Source organism: Schistocerca americana, chromosome 3 (assembly GCF_021461395.2).
Source record: "Schistocerca americana isolate TAMUIC-IGC-003095 chromosome 3, iqSchAmer2.1, whole genome shotgun sequence".
Taxonomy (NCBI): domain Eukaryota; kingdom Metazoa; phylum Arthropoda; class Insecta; order Orthoptera; family Acrididae; genus Schistocerca; species Schistocerca americana.
Genome location: NC_060121.1, coordinates 532,556,309 through 532,577,051, shown reverse-complemented (window position 1 = coordinate 532,577,051; position 20,743 = coordinate 532,556,309). Strand labels below are relative to the sequence as shown.

At 44.3% G+C, this 20,743-nt stretch overlaps 1 protein-coding gene across 1 annotated transcript in view; it reads right to left on the bottom strand.

Annotated features, from left to right (window-relative positions):
• The window catches only part of LOC124606203 (pancreatic triacylglycerol lipase-like), a 425,509-nt gene that overhangs the window by 131,807 nt on the left and 272,959 nt on the right, over nucleotides 1-20,743 (bottom strand). The window contains exon 4 of the mRNA XM_047138172.1: nucleotides 18,077-18,176. Within this exon, the coding sequence (XP_046994128.1) occupies nucleotides 18,077-18,176 (100 nt within the window). The remainder of the gene's footprint in view (nucleotides 1-18,076; nucleotides 18,177-20,743) is intronic.

The following is a 20,743-nucleotide window of genomic DNA, read 5'->3' as shown; positions in this document are numbered from 1 at the left end:
TGCTGCGAACTGACCACTCACTCGCTTGCTACCTTTCAACGCAGCCCTAGCGTACCACAGACTACATTGTGGCGAAACAACAAGCAGGTCGAGATTCAAACTGTGGCGGTCGAAACGTGTTGCTGTCTGTCTACCAGGCTTCATGCATCGTACATAAGAAGACCTTCCGAGCTGTCGAAGAAAAGAGATCGCTCACTCGTCAGACTTGCACATAAAATCGTGAGGACCCAGGACGACGGTACTAGAATTAATGTTGGAAAAAGAAGCTACCCCAGTCCGTCTCACAGTAGAAACAAGTGCACAATTCATGTGAACTTCGTCAAATCACACATCCGTTTTTTGTGAGAAATTACACTGTCTACAAAACATAGAAACCATCGGTATTTTTAATATTTGAGATGTTTCGCATCTGATATAGGTATAGGGTGGTTATTATTAAACTTTCGATACTTGCGAGGAACCTCATCAAAAACAAGTGGTCGTAGGACATTGAAACATCATGGGAACATTTTTAGGGACATGCGGAACAGAAATAATCAATAACCATTGTAAGACCAAATTTGCCCTCTCCAGATTAGGAGGGAGCGCTTGGTCCCCAGCACGAATCAGTCCGGCGGACTTGTGTCGGGGTCCGGTGAGCCGGCCAGTCTGTGGATGGTTTTTAGGCGGTTTTCCATCTGCTTCGGCGAATGCAGGCTGGTTACCCTTATACCGCCTCGACTACACGATGTCGGCGATTGCTGCGCAAGCAAGTTCTCCACGTACGCGTGCACCACTATTACTCCACCACGCAAACATAGGGGTTACACTCTTCTGGTGTGAAACGTTCCCTGGGGGCCGAACCGCACAATAACCTGGAAAGAGTGGTTCGGTGTGGGGCGGCGGAGAGTGCACTGCGGTAGTCGTCGTGGGGTTGTGAACGACTGCGGATGTGGCTGGGACGGAGCCTCTCCGTCGTTTCTAGGCCCCCTGTTAACATACAACACAATACAATACAAAGACCAAATTTTAACTTCCACGTATGAGGGTAAGGTTTGTTAATTGCATACCATGTTTACGTTCCAGGTCGCAAACGTTGCTTGGAGTGACGACCACCTGCACCCACGACAACATTGAACCGTACTAGAGATTGTTCTACCGCTACCCACAACATCTCAGGTGCAATGCTCGCGACCTCCCTCGCTATGATCATTTTCAACCTCCAACGTGTGCGCATTACGTCCAGCATTCCCATCCATAGAAACAGAAAGGTCTTCAACAATTTGTGGCGCAGCTGGCCATCGGCCTCTCCCAGGAGCAGTTCCCAAATCGCCCTTAATTTGAACTTCCGAATTATGTTGTTCAACTCCAGTGCGAAAAGAGTACCTCTCGGTATTTCTTCAATGCGTCGATACACGCTTAGAGCAGCAGTACTATTGCTGTGACTACGAAGGCTTTCCCGGCGTAATAATTGATAATATTCTTCTCGGGTATGCAGCCGGATCATAACGTCTTCATGGCACAATATTTCTGCGGTCCAACTGGCCGCCACCTTCAGGTGAGAGTGCTGGTGCACGATCTCGCCGGCGAGATCGTGCACCAGCGCTCTCACCTGAAGATGGCGGCCAGTTGGACCGCGGAAATATTGTGCCATGAAGACGTTATGATCCGGCTGCATACCTGAGAAGAATATTATCAGTACTATTGCTGCTGTTTTGATGAAACAGTCCTCGAGTAAAGCCCTGCTCCCCTTGTAATGACCCATGTTAACTGTCTGCGGCTGTAATGCACACTGACGCTTGCGTTTCAGTCTTCCGTCGCCGTACCACTACCAGCGACTGAAGCCTAGTCGTGATACTAACACTAGTAACAACGCAAAACCTGCAGCGCACAGTCATTCCAAAAAAGTTGGGCACCCATATGGTAAACAGTATGAATCAGCTAAAACTTGCACGGCAAATATTGCGGAAATGGAAACTGCTACTGATGTGCAGCTTTCATACAATGGATTGTTAGTCAGGTGCTGATATTGTTAGCCAATCAACAGACTGTGATAATACTTAGAAAGTGTAATGTTTGTGCAAACATACACTTTTTAAACGGAACAATGCCTATTGACATTAACACATTAAAAGTAGCGTAAATTAGGATGTCAATGGTGTTTGTTCTAGGGTTCTAGTCCGAATCGTTTACGAGATATCGTATTTTGAAAAGTTCCTATACTGACACTAGTTCAATGCCTCTGCTAGCGCACACTAAAGAACAACACAACTGCATACGTAGTTATATGGATTATGACCAGTAACGATACAACTGACCATCACAAGTTATATTCAAAATGACCATCGTCAGAGGTTATACACGCTTCCAGTGTTGTATGGGAAAACTGCTGCACACGTGCTAGCATTTCAGCAGAAATGTCCTGGCAGGTAGCAGTAATACGCGTTGCATATCATCGGGTATAGTTAACACGTCCTTGTAGACAGCGTCTTTCAGCTTACCTCACAGAAAAGGGTTTACAGATGTCAAAACCGAGGAATGGACCGGCCAAAGTACAGGTCGTCTGTGCCCAATCCAACGATTTGGAAACAATTCGTGTTGACAGGCTGTAGTTCTTCCTGCACTATGGGGTTGACAGCCGTCATGTTGGTACCACAGGTTCCTCCTAGTCTGCAGAGGAACTTCTTCTAGCATCTGTGGAAGATGGTCTGTTAGGAGGCTGCGATGCTTATGCATATTCAGTGTTCCGTCTGTGAAAAACGGGCCTATGAACTGGTAGTTCACTATCCCTCACCGCACGTTTACAATCCATGGACACTGACGTTCCATTTAGAAACCCCAACTTTTGTTTATGTCGCACAACTTCTTCTTGGTGCTGTGATTTCTTCCCGTCAGTACACATTTACCGGATTTGCGCGTAAATCTCGTCAGATGCATTCTATCTGGTGTTTCGGCAGATATTTACAATGTAATTTTTGCTGTGTGTAGCTGCAGTCAGCCAAATAAATATTGTTCGTTTGGTCTTTCATGTGACGCCCAGTGTAGATGCGAAAAGTCGGTTTGTTCTCCACAGTTTCTTTCAGTCCTCCGTTTGTTAGATAAGTTTCAGGGCCATAGGTCTAAATAAAAGAAACGGCGCCAATTCTTTCCCACTTCAAGCCGCGTAACAAAGATCTGAGCGACTCCACGATCTAGTCACCGATCTGATGACGCCATGAGCCGACTGTTGCGTGGATACGTATAAACAGTTCGATTCACTGCCGGCCGGAGTGGCCGTACGGTTCTAGGCGCTACAGTCTGGAACCACGAGACGGCTACGGTCGCAGGTTCGAATCCTGCCTCGGGCATGGATGTGTATGATGTCCGTAGGTTAGTTAGGTTTAAGTAGTTCTAAGTTCTAGGCGACTGATGACTTCAGAAGTTAAGTCCCATAGTCCTCAGAGCCATTTGAACCATTTTTGAGTTGGATTCACTGAGCTTGTTTGAGACTGTAACTGTTTTCTAAGTCGTGTCTCAAACAGTGGAATACGAAACGTTAGGCAGAGAATTATGCCCTGGACTACGGCCCCACGCAAATAAATCAAGTATCAGCAATAAAACAAATGCTGCCAAGAGCCTTCTCGACAGCATCGGCGTTGGTATTCCACAAATCTAATCTCTACACCATGTTCACTATTTATCTGCCTTCATAATACATTAATTGCTAATTTTAGGTAGCTACGCTTCCAATTTAGGTTTAAGTTTAGTAGCACTTGAAGCTGTAACATTATTAAAACTTTGTTAGAATAATAAGAGCTTCGTACTATGTATATGCACAGTTTGATATTGTAAAAACACGACTTGTCTTAGTCACCACAGACCGATGGTTGACACTTCATGCGTTATGACTGTTTTCCTTCAGAGTGTTCAACGTCACACCCGAATCGTTCGCCGTTGCGAAACTGCCACTACTATTAGTTCATATCCAATTACTTCTCCGGCTTTCTTTCTTCGTGTGTTTGGATCGCGAATCCTTGATTTGGTCCATCTATTTCGTGTTTCATCACATTTGATTACCACATCAGAAACAGCACACACACACACACACACACACACACACACACACACACACACACACAGACAGAAAACTTTTCATACACAGCACTAACCAAACACTACTGGATTCTTCAGCACATAGGCGATTCAGCGTCACATTTATAGTTGTTTTGATCATAGAAATCGGCTTACATCAGATAAGCTCCGCACGACATTGCATGAAACCAAATTTTTGAAGGCTGCACTCAGTCGTTGCGACTGGATCACCAGAGTCATAAATACAATAATCTTCCTCAGCGTAATGGTGTAACGCAGTGAGTACATTATAAACCTCATTTGTGGAAGATCATAGGCTCGAATCTCGTCATGTACAGTGATATTTTTTATTTTTCTAAATCTAATCAAAAGACTTTGGTTCAGATGGCTCTGAGCACTATGGGAATTAACATCTGAGGTCATCAGTCCCCTAGACTAAGAACTACTTAAATCAAACTAACCTAACTAACACATCCATGCCCGAGGCAGGATTCGAACCTGCGACCGTAGCAGCAGCGCGGTTCCGGACTGAAGCGCCTAGAACCGCTCGGCCGGCAAAAGACTTTGATTATTATTTTTGTTCACTTAACTGTTTTAATGTAATAATTTTTTTGTTTGCAATTCTTTCTCGCGTCATTTTGATCGTATTGACTTCGTTATTTGCACTTACTTTTCTTCCTATCATTATCTTTTTCGTTTGGAGTGTGCTTGTTTCGCCTATAATCTGTAACCAAGTGCCACCCAGGATGGCTCACAGGTAGGTTAGTAACGCGGCAGCTCTTGTAGCCAGTATGAGGATAGTTTCAGGTAACCGATGACAGTGAGAAATTACAGTTTTCTTTTACCGCTGAAGCTGAAATTTTTCTGTATTGAGTTTGCGTCTGTAAGTTAGTCTTAAACGCTGGGAATAAAGCTATAATGATTTTAGTGCTGGCGCAGATTAATGATCGCCGTTCCCTCGGGCACGTCGCACATCACAAGGCTGTGCTTAGGTTAGGAAATGAGTTGAATTCAGAGCTAGAAAAGGCGTCGTGTACTGCAGTTGGTTCATTGGTCACTTAAAATTAGCTGCCGACAAAGCATCTTCCGTTCCCGTCATACCTCGCAGCAGCCGCTTCTAACATTGCTCTGCGTTACATGGTAACAGCATGTGTGAAGTGACCCGCCGTGTTTGTGTGTCGCCTATAACAGAGCTTTCGTCGGCAACGGATGTGGAAACACTGTAGCGGCAAGCGCCAGGCGTCACCTATCAAGTAATTTTAATCGCGCTATAGGTGGCAGGTCATTTGTAAATGGCAGCAAATAAAACGAACGAAAACTAAAAAATCGAATGAGGTCGCACACGTCATAGCGATTTATCGTTGTTACACGCTGTTGCCTGCAGGAAACTGCAGATTTAATGGCTAGGAGTATATTATATATTTCAGTGGAAAAAAAATATGGTTCAAATGGCTCTGAGCACTATGGGATTTAACTTCTGAGATCATCAGTCCTCTAGAACTTAGAACTACTTAAACCTAAGGACATCACACACATCCGTGCCCGAGGCAGGATTCGAACCTGCGACCGTAGCGGTCACGCGGTTCCAGACTGTAGCGCCTAGAACCGCTCGGCCACCCCGGCCAGCTGTTTCAGTGGAAAGTTTTCTGCATTGAATACCGTTTTAATCAGATAGTGTCTCAGTAATTTCACGTGGGCGCTGAAATCTAGATGTCGAGCACACTAAAAAATACAACCCCCGAACATAATCACTCCCAATTACTTTGCACGCTTGTGACGGGGAGATTAAATGGAAAACTAACTTCAAACCCCCTCCCCCCCCCCCCCCACTCTCTGTCAATTTCCTCCTGTCTCTCTGTCTGTCCCTCTCTTCCTATTCTCTGTTTATTTCCTGCTTCCCCTCTCTCTTTTCATCTCATCACACCCTCTCTCTCTACCTACCTCTTCCCCCCCCCCCCTTCCACCACCATATCATCCTCTTTTCTTTCTCTATCTCCTCTCCGCTCTCTGTCCGTTCCCCCCTCCCACTCTTTCGATCAGTCTCCTCCTCCACCCTATTTGTGTCGCTCTCCTCATTCCTTCTTTGCTCTCCTCGTTCGAACGTTCATTCCGATAGGAGACTGGTAGTTCTTACTCCCACAGTATGTCTTTCCGGATCTCAACTAAAATGTGTACCAAATTTGGTCGAATCGCTTCGGGGGTTTAGGATAAGCTTTTTACGCATGACTTCGCCCGCTTACACGTATGTCAAATATACTTCACATAAATTTCGCCGTGCAGCTTCACTTCCACACAGTTCAATGCTTTTGAAGTCGTATCCCCTGAACTATCTGCCGTGCAGTAATATAATTTTGCAAGTATGTCCAGTAGGGTGTATAACTACTGTCTGCGAAATACATTGTGAAAAAGTAATAATGTCAAGCATGATGCGGCTGTTTTTTGGGCATATCACCTAAACTGTGTGTCGTACAATGATACATGTAAACGTTCTGCATGATGCGGCACTTCTTCCACATCTTTGTGTTTATGGTGTCATACCTCCTGAACCATATCTCCTACAACGATATAAATTCACTGATACATTAATTGGTATATACAAGTGCTGTCTGCAAAACGTGTCGCGAATACATATAGTAGTAAAAAGGTAATAAATTGAAACTTCATTCTTTATGCGGCAGTTTTACTACAGGAAAAGAAAAGAATTGGTAAGTGGTAAACTCTTTTTCCTTGCTCCATTTTGTGCTGATTGTCAACAAGAAAGTTTCCTAAGGGTCTTGAAATTGTGTGCAAAGTTCGTTGCAAGTCACTGAGTGCACTGATTCTCAAACACTGGTTGACTAAAGTATGGGTATTCGCGTGTTGTGGGCAACACTTCTTTTCACAAACGACGCCGTCCCTTTGATTTATAGGTGATCCGTACCCCCACAGTGATTTTTTCCAAACAGGTAGTGTTATGTGAATCAATTTTGGTTGAAATCGGTCCAGTAGTTTTCGGGAAATGTGAAATATATATCTGTTTTTATGATACAAGTATGGATGAGTTCTTCTATGGAACATCACCTGCTTAGCTGCTTCTTGAAAATCGCATCCGTGCCTATGAACTAGAAGCGCGCTCGTAGAACGGACTGCGAGATTGGCAGGTACACAGGTAAAAATGAACGGCCCAGCCCCGTCCCTCCCCGTCAAAGGGTGCGGCTGCTACGCTAAGCTACGTGAACCGCGGCCGCCGTTGGTTCCCGCCACCCCCGCCGCCCCGGCCTGCCGCCGGGCACAGCTCTCGAGGGGCTCGCCGTGTTTATTGGCAGAACTCGGCCACTGCAGCAAAGCGGACCGTTTTAAGCACCGATCGTGATTTAAAGCCATCCATCCGGCATCCGCGTGCGGACAGCTTACCCGTTGGAGCGTGAGCTCGGAATTAAATACCGATAAATCGAGCAGCCGGTGCATTTCAGAATTTCTGAACCGTAGTTCGTCGAGTTTCCGAATAATCTGGCGTTTTTCCCTACTGTTGTAAAATTCTTTTTCGTACAACGTCCATAGAAAGTAAGACTTGGAATACGCAGGTCAACATAATTAGAAAACTTGTTTCGCTCTCACAGTTCCGTTCAATTTTGTAAACCAGTACCGCACCGTACGACCGACTGAAGTTCTTTCAGAGCGTGCGCTGTACCGTTTCGTGATATAGGTTCGGTATTCATAAGCCTTGTTCACCGACTTATTGTTCGATAAGAGCGACAGAGTAGCTAACTCTAACCTTTAATGAGCTGAAACGTTACAAGTTGAGAGAAAGAAGGTTGAAGAGGAATTTGTGAGCTAGTGTACACATCAAATGCAACAACACTAAAATGGCTCTGAGCACTATGGGACTTAACTTCTGGTGTCAGCGGTCCCCTAGAACGTAGAACCACTTAAACCTAACTAACCTAAGAACATCACACACATCCATGCCCGAGGCAGGATTCGAACCTGTGACCGTAGCAGTCGCGTGGTTCCAGACTGTAGCGACTAGAACCGCTCGGCCACCCCGGCCGGCTGTAACAACATGAACGACCTATAACGCACCTTCTACATCGCTTGTGAGTACAAAATTTCTGTAGGCAAAAATAATGTATTCACAAATTACTACAAGTTTATTGGCTTTTCTACGTGAAACTTACGGGAAAGAACACTTTATATAAGAAAGATTTTTGGTCCTTTTAACCCACAGCTGTTGGAACGATAATCTACGACACCACTGTGTCTTCCAATTCCTTTCAGCTGTGCTTAGTAGGTAACACAGATTTAACTAAAAAATTTCTTAAATAAGGTATTTTGAACATAATGTTTGCTAATTTTTAAACTATGTGGAGTTGTAACCGTGCGGCAGTAACCAATGTCATCGGTTACTTCACATAATTAACACCATCTATAAATGTAAAGCATTACTCACTATTTTTAGTTAAAAACCAACTTATTTGTTTTACATACGTTACTGTTTTAAAAGAACAAAATAACAAATACAGTGATGAAACTTATGAATTGTAAAGTAAAGGTAATGCATGGGGTCAGTACAGATGGCGATACTATCGCGTGCACAAGATATAAAAGTGCAGTCAGTTGTGTAGCTGTCATTTGTACTCAGGTGATTCACGTGACAATATTTCCGACGTGAGTGTAGCTACACGCCGGGAATTAACAGTCTTTGAACGCGAAATGGTAGTTGGGGCTAGTCGCACGGGGCATTCCATTTCGCAAATCGTCAGGGAATTCAAAATACCGAGATTCACAGTGTCAAGAGATTGCCGAGAGCATCAATACTTCAACCATTACCTCTCACCACGGACAACGCACGGGCCGATGCCTTCACTTAACGGCCGACAGCAGTGACGTTTGCGTAGAGTTGTCAGTGCTAACAGACAAGCAACACTGCATTAAATCACCGCAAAAATCAATGAGGGACTCACGACGAACGTATCCCTTAGGACAGTGCGGCGATTTTTTCCGTTAATGGGCTATGGCAACGGCCGACCGACGCGAGTGCCTTTCCTAACAGTGCGTCTTCGACTGCAGCGCCTCTCCTGGCTCGTGATCGTATTGGTTGGACCCTAGACGACTCGTAACTCCGGCATGGTCAGATGATTCCCGATTTCAGTTACCGAGAACTGATGGTAGGGTCCATGTGATTGGAGTGTGCCGCAGACCTCACGAAGGCCATGGACCCAAGTTGCCAACAATGCACTGTGCCAGCTGGCGGTGGCTCCACAATGTTGTGCACTGTGTTCACATGGAATTTACTGGATCTTCCAGTCCAGCTGAACCGATAATTGACTGGAAATGATTATTTGCAGCCATTCATGGACTTCGTGGCCCCAAACGAAGAGGTTATTCATCTTTACGTATGACAACGAGCCATGTCACTGGTCCACAATTGTTCGCGATTGGTTTGAAGAACAGTCTGAATAGTTCGAGCGAATGATCACCCGAAGCGGATCCCAGCGAACATGTATGGGGCATAATCGAGAGGTCAGTTCGTGCACAAACTCTTGCACCGGCAACACTTTTGCAATTATGGACGGCTATAGAGGCAGCATGGCTCAATCTTTCTTCAGGGGACTTCCAACGACTTGTTGAGTCCATGCCACGTCGAGTTGCTGCAGTACGCCGGGGAAAACGAGGTCCGACACGATATTGTGAGGTATCCCACGACTTTCGTCACCTCAGTTTAAACATGGCTCTATAGTAAAATGAAGCCAGTTGTGTTGTAACTGTAACTGTAACGGCATCAGTGTGAAATCAACCTTTGATATGAGTAGTTCACTTGGAACGATGTACCGGATGATCAAAAAGTCAGTATAAATTTGAAAACTGAATAGATCACGGAATAATGTAGGTAGAGAGGTACAAATTGACACACATTCTTGGAATGACATGAGGTTTTATTATAACCAAAAAAATACAAAAGTTCAAAACATGTCCGACAGATGGCGCTTCATCTGATCAGAATAGCAATAATTAGCATAGCAAGGTAAGACAAAGCAACGATGATGTTCTTTACAGGAAATGCTCAATATGTCCACCATCATTCCTCAACAATAGCTGTAGTCGAGGAATAAAGTTGTGAAAAGCACTGTAAAGCATGTCCGGAGTTACGGTGAGGCATTTGCGTCGGATGTTGTCTTCCAGCATCCCTAGAGATGTCGGTCGATCACGATACACTTGCGACTCCAGGTAACCCCGAAGCCAATAATCGCACGGACTGATGTCTGGGGACCTGGGAGGCCAAGCATGACGAAAGTGGCGGCTGAGCACACGATCATCACCAAACGACGCGCGGAAGAGATCTTTCACGCGTCTAGCAATATGGGGTGGAGCGCCATCCTGCATAAACATCGTAAGTTCGAGCAGGTGTTTATCAGGCAGGCTAGGGATGATGCGATTCTGTAACATATCGGCGTACCTCTCACCCGTCACGGTAGCAGTCCAGCGCCATCTGTTGGACATTTTGTGAACTTTGTTTTTTTTTTTCTTCTTCTTCTAATAAAACCCTATGTCATTCCAAGAATGTGTGTCAATTTTTACCTCTATATCTACTTTATTCCGTGGTTTATTAAGTTTTCAAAGTTATACTGACTTTTTGATCACCCGGTACAGATTTAAGTGGTTTTCATGTCTTATTGGTATGTATTTTTTCATCGACTCACATTTAAGGGTTATACAACTGTGCATTCAATAAGACATGCATGTTATCTTATTGTAACTGATTGTTTACATGTCCTATAGCACTGAGGACGGTCACACAATGTCCGAAATCTGGATATGCTATAAACATTATTTGCGACTGAGTGCTTTTCCTCTTACTGGTTGCATCAAACATAGTGGAGCGGTACTTTTCATTCGAACTAGGGCTGTCAATAAAATATCGATAAATCGATACTCTTTGCAAAAAATATCTATATGTGTAAGTAGGCTGTTTATGTTTTTTATTGGTAACGCCACCTGTGTATAAAAATCGCTGGCTGTGCTGTGTGCAGTCTGTGGGTAGTTTGCATTGTTGTCTGCCATTGTAGTGTTGGGCAGCGGCAGCTGGATGTGAACAGCGCAGCGGCAGTTGGAGGTGAGCCGCCAGCAGTGGTGGATGTGGGGAGAGAGACGGCGGAGTTTTGTAATTTGTGATGAACTGCTATATATATTATGACTATTAAGGTAAATACATTGTTTGTTCTCTATTAATATCTTTCATTTGCTAACTATCCCTATCAGTAGTTAGTGCCTTCCGTAGTTTGAATCTTTTATTTAGCTGGCAGTAGTGGTGCTCGCTGTATTGCAGTAGTTCGAGTAACCAAGATTTTTGTGAGGTAAGTGATTTGTGAAACGTATAGGTTAATCTTAGTCAGGGCCATTCTTTTGTGGGGATTTTCGAAAGTCAGATTGCGTTGCGCAAAAAAAATTGCGTATCAGTTTAAGCACAGTCATGTACAATTGTTCAAAGGGGACGTTTCATATGTATCGGTGACACTCTGTCCTTCGCCACATCGATACGTCGATATAAAAATGGCAATATCGAATGCCAATATTTTTATTTTATATTATATTTTTTCAAAATTTTTGGTACATGTTTGAAGTTGTTCTTTTGAAACTGAAGTAGAACATAATTTTACTTTCACTGTGTGAAGGAGACTTATTACTTCTTGAACTTTCATCACGTAAAATCTTTCCCTTTGACTGTGTGAAGCAAGTATGGGTGGCACAAAAGAAGAAGTGCGATTGCACTGGGGAGTCGCGATGTGAATGGAATTACAAGTTTTCCGATGTGTAAAAATAGCACACCAGTGGCGTTAAAAAACAAAATTTTAACGCAGCTAGTTTGCTATTTTTTCACATTGGCAGTCTTCAACAACAATTGTTGAAAATGTTAAACACAAATCTAAATGACAGGTTTGGTCTCTGCCGTGGGCGGAGACGTATGAGGGGAAATGGTGACGTAATCAGCATTTCACGCTACAAACAGAAACTCCAAGCTTCAGCTCCACCACTAAGTGCTGACACAGCTCCTAGTGACAGAAATGAAAAAACAGGGAAGTCGACATGATGTGTTCCTGACAAAGCCGATATGTGATAAAACCGAGTGACGGACCCATCGGACACCTTTTATTGTGCCACCTACATACAGTTTGCAAAGCGGTTATCGCCGAGCGTAAACTTGCATAGTTTTCCTATCACTTCTTGCTCTAAAGGGGATAGGCAGACAGAGAATTTGTTGACGTACAGAATATCTAATAATAAATCGATACTTAAATATACCTCTCCAAAACCGGCAATATATTTACAGTGTGAAGCCGTTATTTTTCCCAAGCTGCGACATGTGCGCGAATTGAACAGTGACCCGGAAACAGAATAAATTTCCTTTACTTCACGTCTACGGTCACAAATTTTTATGTCATCAGACTACCGGTTTCGGTATATAATGACCATCTTCAGATCTAATTTACAAAAACATGTCCTAATATACTGTCTTCCGGTATACCATGACAAGTTTTTATAAAACAGATCTGAAGATGGTCATTATAGAGCGAAACCTATAGACTGATGACAAAAACTGGTCACCATTGACGTGAAGTAAAGAAAATCTGGTCGATATTTTAATGGGTCGGAACGCCGATACTTCTTCCGTCGATACATCGATATCTTCCGTCGCTTTATCGAGAGCCGACAATATATTCTTAAATATAGATATAACAGTTTCCCATATTTTCAAAAATATCAAGTCATAAAACGAATGTCGAATATATTCGGAATCCAGAAAAACATTTATCGAAAATTTGCTTTTAAAAATGACCAACATATTAGCTGAATGTATAAATCAAGTGTTCTTCTTTCTGACTTTTAATGAATTCGCTATTAATGTGTCCGTCTCTGTGTCTGAGCGGCCAGCGCTCGTAACTGCCATGTGGAGGGCCCCTGCCCAGTTTCCGCTACTGCCAGGGATATTTATCCTTGCTGGGAGGACTACAGTGAGGTACACTCAGCCGCCTGAGGCAAACTGAGGAGCTACATTATGTAATCAAAATATCCGGCCATCCCAAAAACATACGATTTTCATATTAGGTGCATTGCGCTGCCACCTACTGCCAGGCACTCCATATCAGCGACCTCAGTAGTCATTAGACAACGTGATAGGGCAGTATAGGGCGCACCGCAGAAATTACGGCCTTCGAACGTGGTCAGGTGATTGGGTGTCACTTGTGTCATACGTCTGTAAGCGAGATTTCCACACTGCTAAACATCCCTAGGTCCACCGTTTCCGACCTGATAGTGAAGTGGAAACGTGAATTGTCACGTACGGCACATAGGCGTACAGGCCGACCCCATCTGTTAACTGAAAGACACCGCCGACAGTTTAAGATGGTCGTAATGTGTAACAGGCAGACATCTATCCAGACCATCACACAGGAATTACAAACTGCATCAGGATCCACTGCAAGTACTATGACAATTAGGCGGGAGGTGAAAAAACTTGGACTTCATAGTCGAGCGGCTGCTCCTAAGCCTCACATCACGCCGGTAACTGCCAAACGACGCCTTGCTTAGTGTAGGGAGCGTAAACATTGGACTAATGAACATTAGAAAAACGTTATACGGAGTGGCGAATCACGGTACACAATGTGGCGATCCGATGGCAGGGTGTGGGTATGGCGAATGTCCGGCGAACGTCATCTGCCAGCGTTTGTAGTGCCAACAGTAAAATTCGGAGGCGATGGTGTTATGGTTCCGTCGTGTTTTTCATGGAGGGGGCTTGCAACCCTTGTTGTTTTGCGTGGCACTATCACAGCACAGGCCTACATTGATGTTTTGAACACCTTCTTGCTTCCCACTGTTGAAGAGCAATTCGGAGATAGTGACTGCATCTTTCAACACGATCGAGCACCTGTTCATAATGCACGGCCTGTGGCGGAGTGGTTACACATCAATAACACCCCTGTAATGGACTGGCCTGCACAGAGTCCTGACCTGAATCCATAGAACACCTCTAGGATGTTTTGGAACGCCGACTTCGTGCCAGGCCTCACCGACCGACATCGTTACCTCTCCTCAGTGCAGCACTCCGTGAAGAATGGACTTCATTCCCCACGAAACCTTCCGGCACCTGATTGAACGTATGCCTGCGAGAGTGGAAGCTGTCATCAACGCTAAGGGTTGGCCAACACCGCACAGAATTCCAGCGTTACCGATGGAAGGCGCCACGAACTTGTAAGTCATTTTCAGCCAGGTGTCCGGATACTTTTGGTCACATAGTGTATTTGACAGAGTAGTACCGGTTACAGGGTCAAGAAACGTGCCCTTTATGGCCAGAGCTTGGAACTTAATAATGTTATTAATGTTAAGAGCGATGTCTGGCCGAGGAAGTCCACTCTGAGTGAAGTGCTCGTCGTGGCTCGAACGACGGACTAAACACAGCCCGGGCACAAAAGTACCGTAGGCACTGCTTTCAGTCACATGGCCTGCGGAGGGGAATACGTCTGTGGGCACCTTATCCGGGCTTCGGATGCCGTCTGTTGGCTAGGCAGATCGTGCCCCAGATGCGCCCGTCTGCGGGAAGGCTGGCCCCTACGAACTATGCAACTGCCTCCCTCGGATGCAACGTCGACTGCTGGATGGGCAGGCGCAAGGCCTACCCACAGCTGTTTTATCATTGCGTCTTACAGGGGTCACAGAGTTGTAAACTGAGAATCAGATGTCAAGCGGCATCAAATCAATGTTCTTATGAAGCGTCGTTTATTAGAAAGCGAAGTCCTCATTAAATCTTTATAATCACAAGGCCATTTTGAAATGTTGCAGTGAAGAGTCATCCGCCGATAATATGAAGCAAAGTAGGTGAATCTTGAATGATAAAACGCAACACACTGGTGTATTATTCTACAATTACACCAGTGTCGTTTGTTTTGCCACTCAGCATATAAAATATTCTGGCAACAACCACGGAAGAGTCAATTAGTCAGATTCCCAATTTTTCCCCAAAACGGCAACTAGCAAAATAGAATGTCAGAGACTGAAACTAATACGTCACATAAAATTTTTGTGGAAGGTAAATGTGTGTCTAATTAAATCTGTTAGCAATTCGAAGTTTTCTCCCTAACAGAAGTGCTACATCCAAAATTATCGGTTGCAGAGGAAAGAATTCCTCACAGTGTATACTTAAAATCCTCCCTCTTCAAAAGCATTAAGCGTGCAAGCGACGCATCGTCTTTGGGATACTAAGTTTCCGCGAGTGTTCCGTGCATTGCTATGATCTGTGCCAAAGATGAATATATGTGTCATAGAAGTGTTCCTACAAACTTCTGTGTGCAAGCTAGTTTGCATGCGAAAAACTTTTGTTAGCAACACGAAAGGAATCCACACGTTTAGGGATGTATGTCTCGTAACTCATTAACATGGGCGCATCTTCCTTTTTCCTGAAAACAATAATTAAAGTCTGCTCAAGTGGTTTTGGCAGCTCTTCCTAATTCACAGAGGCGCTAGCAACGACAGTACAGTAATTTAATCAGTGGTGTGATATTTACTCTCTGGACTAATACTGAAAGAGGAAAATTACTTGTAAGTACTGGATATTTTCAGCAATGGAGGAGCGCTGAATATTTTTTTTCAGTACTACTGTAATTTCATAGTGTACTACAGTTGTATTAACCGTTTAGTACTGACCACTCGGCGGTAAATTTTTGATTTCTGTCAAATTAAATTTCTTTTGATTTTTTTTCGAATCTACTAATACGTTTCATCTGTTATATTTCTGATTCCTGGAAACTTGCCGCCATGACAGTATATCTACATTTATATTCTAGGAATCTCTGTAAAGTCCGTAGCAGAGAATTTTCACTGTACATTTCGTTAAGTTATAAGTAAATCGATTTAACAAACAAATGATTATTTTCCCTATTTTCCTTTTATAATCACTATGTCCTTTGTTACCTTAACCTTAAAAGGGACTTAACACTTTGGAGTAGTCTTTCTGTGACAAAAACATTAACAGCTAAACTATTAGTTTCTAGATTTCCTGTACGCTAAGAAAGAATCGAATCTCGCACTTGCGTTACAATAATCGACGTAATGTTTTCATTTCGTTACCCCCGTATTATTGCTTCGAAATAACTGTGGCATGAAAACTGTAATTTTATTACGAAAGATACACGCCTTATCGATATTTGTGAGCCTTACATCCCTCTACGTTTAGCATGTACGTCAGTAGAAATCTTATCAGTATATGACTGAATTCAGTAGATTTTATTTTTGGATAAGGCTTCTGTAAGAACATAGCTGCGGCTCGAAAAAAAATTCTGTAAAAACCTCCAAAAACATTTCATGTGATTTGAGAACAGTAACTCCATACACTATACTTGGTTCACGAAATTTCAGAAACAGAAAATTTATTTAGCTTATTTGTATTTCTTTTCTTACTAGAATCGAATAACGTTGCTAATGATTTCGCTTAGTATGTATCTTGTAGTGTTTACGAATTACAACTTATCTTAGTACTGCAGCTGCCTTAACAATCTTTTTCTTCTTTTCCTTTGTCCTGCATCTGCTAGTGTCGGCGTGGTTGTTAACAGATATTGAACGGTTAATTTTTAAGTGTGGCCGCATTCCCTTCCTGTCGCCTCCCCGTTACTCTCTCCGCTTCCCCTGTGCGGAATGTGTGTACCACAACCGTCTGCGCGTAGTGTGATTCATGTGGAAGGGTACGAAAGCTTTCTAAACGTTTGTGAATTATATAACTGAGGCGGTTCTTGCGTATCAGCCCGGTAGTCACCTATTGGGATGTGAGAAACTGCCTAAAAACCACCCCCAGGCCGATGCTCGTCGTTGATCCGCCGGGTGGGTTCGATCCGGAGTCGGCGCACCTCACCGTCACGAAAGCAGTAATACGCACTGGTATATGGAAGGGGGGGGGGGGGGTTGTAGTTGTCGCATGTTTTTCTAATATAAAGTTGTTTAGTGACAACCTGAATCTAATAAGAGTGAAATGTCTATTTCCGGCGAGACCAGTGATGTTCGGCAGTGAGTGTTTTATTTCCAACGCATAGGCTACTGGACTAACAGCCGTGTGCTGCTTGCTGCCTACCGACGTCCATAAGGCGCTTGGTACTATTAGAACTTACCGTGCATTTGACACTGATTGAAAAGACTGTGGATGATAAAGAGTCTCGTGATAACACTATTGAACATGGTCCGTAGACTGAAGAAAGTCATTCTGGTGAGGAAGCCAGAGAGGAATTCGAAATTCTTCTTTATTTCTCTTGTCAGACGCAAAGAGTTTCAGCCTGCAAAGCAATTGCCAGCTGTCTTCGGCAGAATTAGAATCCAATCGAAACATCAATCGCTTACCCACAATTAAATATGATACGTGTTCCACTTGCATAACCATTCCACAGAACGCACTTAAAATTTCCTCTACAAACTGAAATTGGCTAGTGGTATTTGTAAGGATTCACTGTAAAAAAATTAAGCTCCCAAGATTTCAATGATCTGGATATCTTGCTTTGGAAGTACTTGTATGCTATTTCTTAGCACCCTAGTTAGTATCTAGCATATTTCCAACACTTTTGCCAATTATTGTTTACACCTTAATGTTGAGCAACAGTAGTGAACCGAGGTGTATCAATGTAAAAAAAACTTTCAGATCAGCGGAGATTTTAATTTTACCGACAAAATCTTGGCTAAGAAAAAATGGAATCACCATTGCTACTTTAAAGTAATTATGAGGCACTTTTTACAGAGGAAATGAGACCAGTATTTTGATGTTGTCCGCACTTTGTTCGAATACCGAAGCGGCGAGTCATACAGATTCTGCTTCGAGATACAGGTTTATCTGTCTCCTAATTAATTTCGGCAAGCTGCTTTATCCGATTAGCATGTGAATGTAAGCAATTCAAAGTAAGCGAGCTCTTTAAGACAGTGCTTATCCTATCCAGAGTCAGGTACCACATAATCTCCTTTATCAGATCAACAGGTGACAGGCCTACTTGGCGCCGGGCGTCTTTGGGGAGGTACTGACCTCGTGTACAGATGGAACTGCACGTCGTCGTCCTCAGACAGCTCAATGAACTCGCTGCCCACGAACTCTGTGATAGAGGTCGTCGTCACAGGTCCAGCGGCTGTCAACAAAGGAAACACAGCTTTCAGCAAAAGAAGCGATAACAGCGAAAAAGTTGCAAAACTTACCAGCACATTGCTTGCTACAGTGTTCAGTAGAATACAAAACAAATATCTATGATTAAAACGATTATTTCACAACTAGTAATGATAATATTTTCGTTGAAACTACACTCCTGGAAATGGAAAAAAGAACACATTGACACCGGTGTGTCAGACCCACCATACTTGCTCCGGACACTGCGAGAGGGCTGTACAAGCAATGATCACACGCACAGCACAGCGGACACACCAGGAACCGCGGTGTTGGCCGTCGAATGGCGCTAGCTGCGCAGCATTTGTGCACCGCCGCCGTCAGTGTCAGCCAGTTTGCCGTGGCATACGGAGCTCCATCGCAGTCTTTAACACTGGTAGCATGCCGCGACAGCGTGGACGTGAACCGTATGTGCAGCTGACGGACTTTGAGCGAGGGCGTATAGTGGGCATGCGGGAGGCCGGGTGGACGTACCGCCGAATTGCTCAACACGTGGGGCGTGAGGTCTCCACAGTACATCGATGTTGTCGCCAGTGGTCGGCGGAAGGTGCACGTGCCCGTCGACCTGGGACCGGACCGCAGCGACGCACGGATGCACGCCAAGACCGTAGGATCCTACGCAGTGCCGTAGGGGACCGCACCGCCACTTCCCAGCAAATTAGGGACACTGTTGCTCCTGGGGTATCGGCGAGGACCATTCGCAATCGTCTCCATGAAGCTGGGCTACGGTCCCGCACACCGTTAGGCCGTCTTCCGCTCACGCCCCAACATCGTGCAGCCCGCCTCCAGTGGTGTCGCGACAGGCGTGAATGGAGGGACGAATGGAGACGTGTCGTCTTCAGCGATGAGAGTCGCTTCTGCCTTGGTGCCAATGATGGTCGTACGCGTGTTTGGCGCCGTGCAGGTGAGCGCCACAATCAGGACTGCATACGACCGAGGCACACAGGGCCAACACCCGGCATCATGGTGTGGGGAGCGATCTCCTACACTGGCCGTACACCACTGGTGATCGTCGAGGGGACACTGAATAGTGCACGGTACATCCAAACCGTCATCGAACCCATCGTTCTACCATTCCTAGACCGGCAAAGGAACTTGCTGTTCCAACAGGACAATGCACGTCCGCATGTATCCCGTGCCACCCAACGTGCTCTAGAAGGTGTAAGTCAACTACCCCGGCCAGCAAGATCTCCGGATCTGTCCCCCAGTGAGCATGTTTGGGACTGGATGAAGCGTCGTCTCACGCGGTCTGCACGTCCAGCACGAACGCTGGTCCAACTGAGGCGCCAGGTGGAAATGGCATGGCAAGCCGTTCCACAGGACTACATCCAGCATCTCTACGATCGTCTCCATGGGAGAATAGCAGCCTGCATTGCTGCGAAAGGTGGATATACACTGTACTAGTGCCGACATTGTGCATGCTCTGTTGCCTGTGTCTATGTGCCTGTGGTTCTGTCAGTGTGATCATGTGATGTATCTGACCCCAGGAATGTGTCAATAAAGTTTCCCCTTCCTGGCACAATGAATTCACGGTGTTCTTATTTCAATTTCCAGGAGTGTATTTTACCCTAATTGTGTTTTGGTGGTTTTTGTTCGGAATATTTGTTTGCTAGAACACACTGTGATAGTCTGTCCTGTGCTACAATCTTTGCAAACTTATCGCAACGTACATCTACTACAACTTCCTTCGTTCTCCCTCTAAAATTTTTAATCCAATCGTCAAACTTGATGCTTCGGGATGTGTTCTATCAGTCTTTTTAGACAAGATGTGTCATAATTTTGTTTTCTCTCAACTTCGATTCAATACCTCGTCGTTACTCATCTAATCTATCCATCTAATCTATCCATCTAATCTTCAGCAATCTTCTGCAGCACCACTTTTCAAATTCCTTCTTTTTATACTACGAGGGTGTGCTGCAAAGTAATGTCTTCAAATTTTTTGTGTGAAAACTCCTAGGCGCTTGCTTAAATAAAACAAACGTTATTAATGGTTTACATCTTCATTCTTTGTGTCTACATATTTGCAGCCCTCTGCCGCTAGAGTGCTCTGAAATGCAGCGCTTAACATGGCGGTGTATAGCTTGACTATGTCGATAGGCAAGAAACGTGCTGTAATCGAGTTTCGAATTCGAAGAGGATGAAAATGTCAGACCACAGACGAACGCTGCGTCATCAGCGAGAATACGACGCGTTGGGCTCACTTTTATCGAACATCTTCCGTCGAAGTTGGCCCCATCCGATTTACATTTGTTTCCAGAAAAAGAACATTTTCGAGGACTTCACTGTGATAGTGGTTAAGGAGTTCAAGTAGAGGTGAGAGTGTGGCTCCGTCAATAAAGTCAAAAACATTCTACAGTGACGGTATCAGCAAACTGATCTCTTGTTTGGAGTAATGTGATCGACACCAAGTTGAATATGTTGCCAAATAAATAAGTGTACATGAAGAACAAAGATGTAGAATGCTAATAAAGTTTGTTTTATTTGAAAGCTGTAACAGTTCCGCATAAAAAAAAATCGTAGGAGTTACTTTTATGT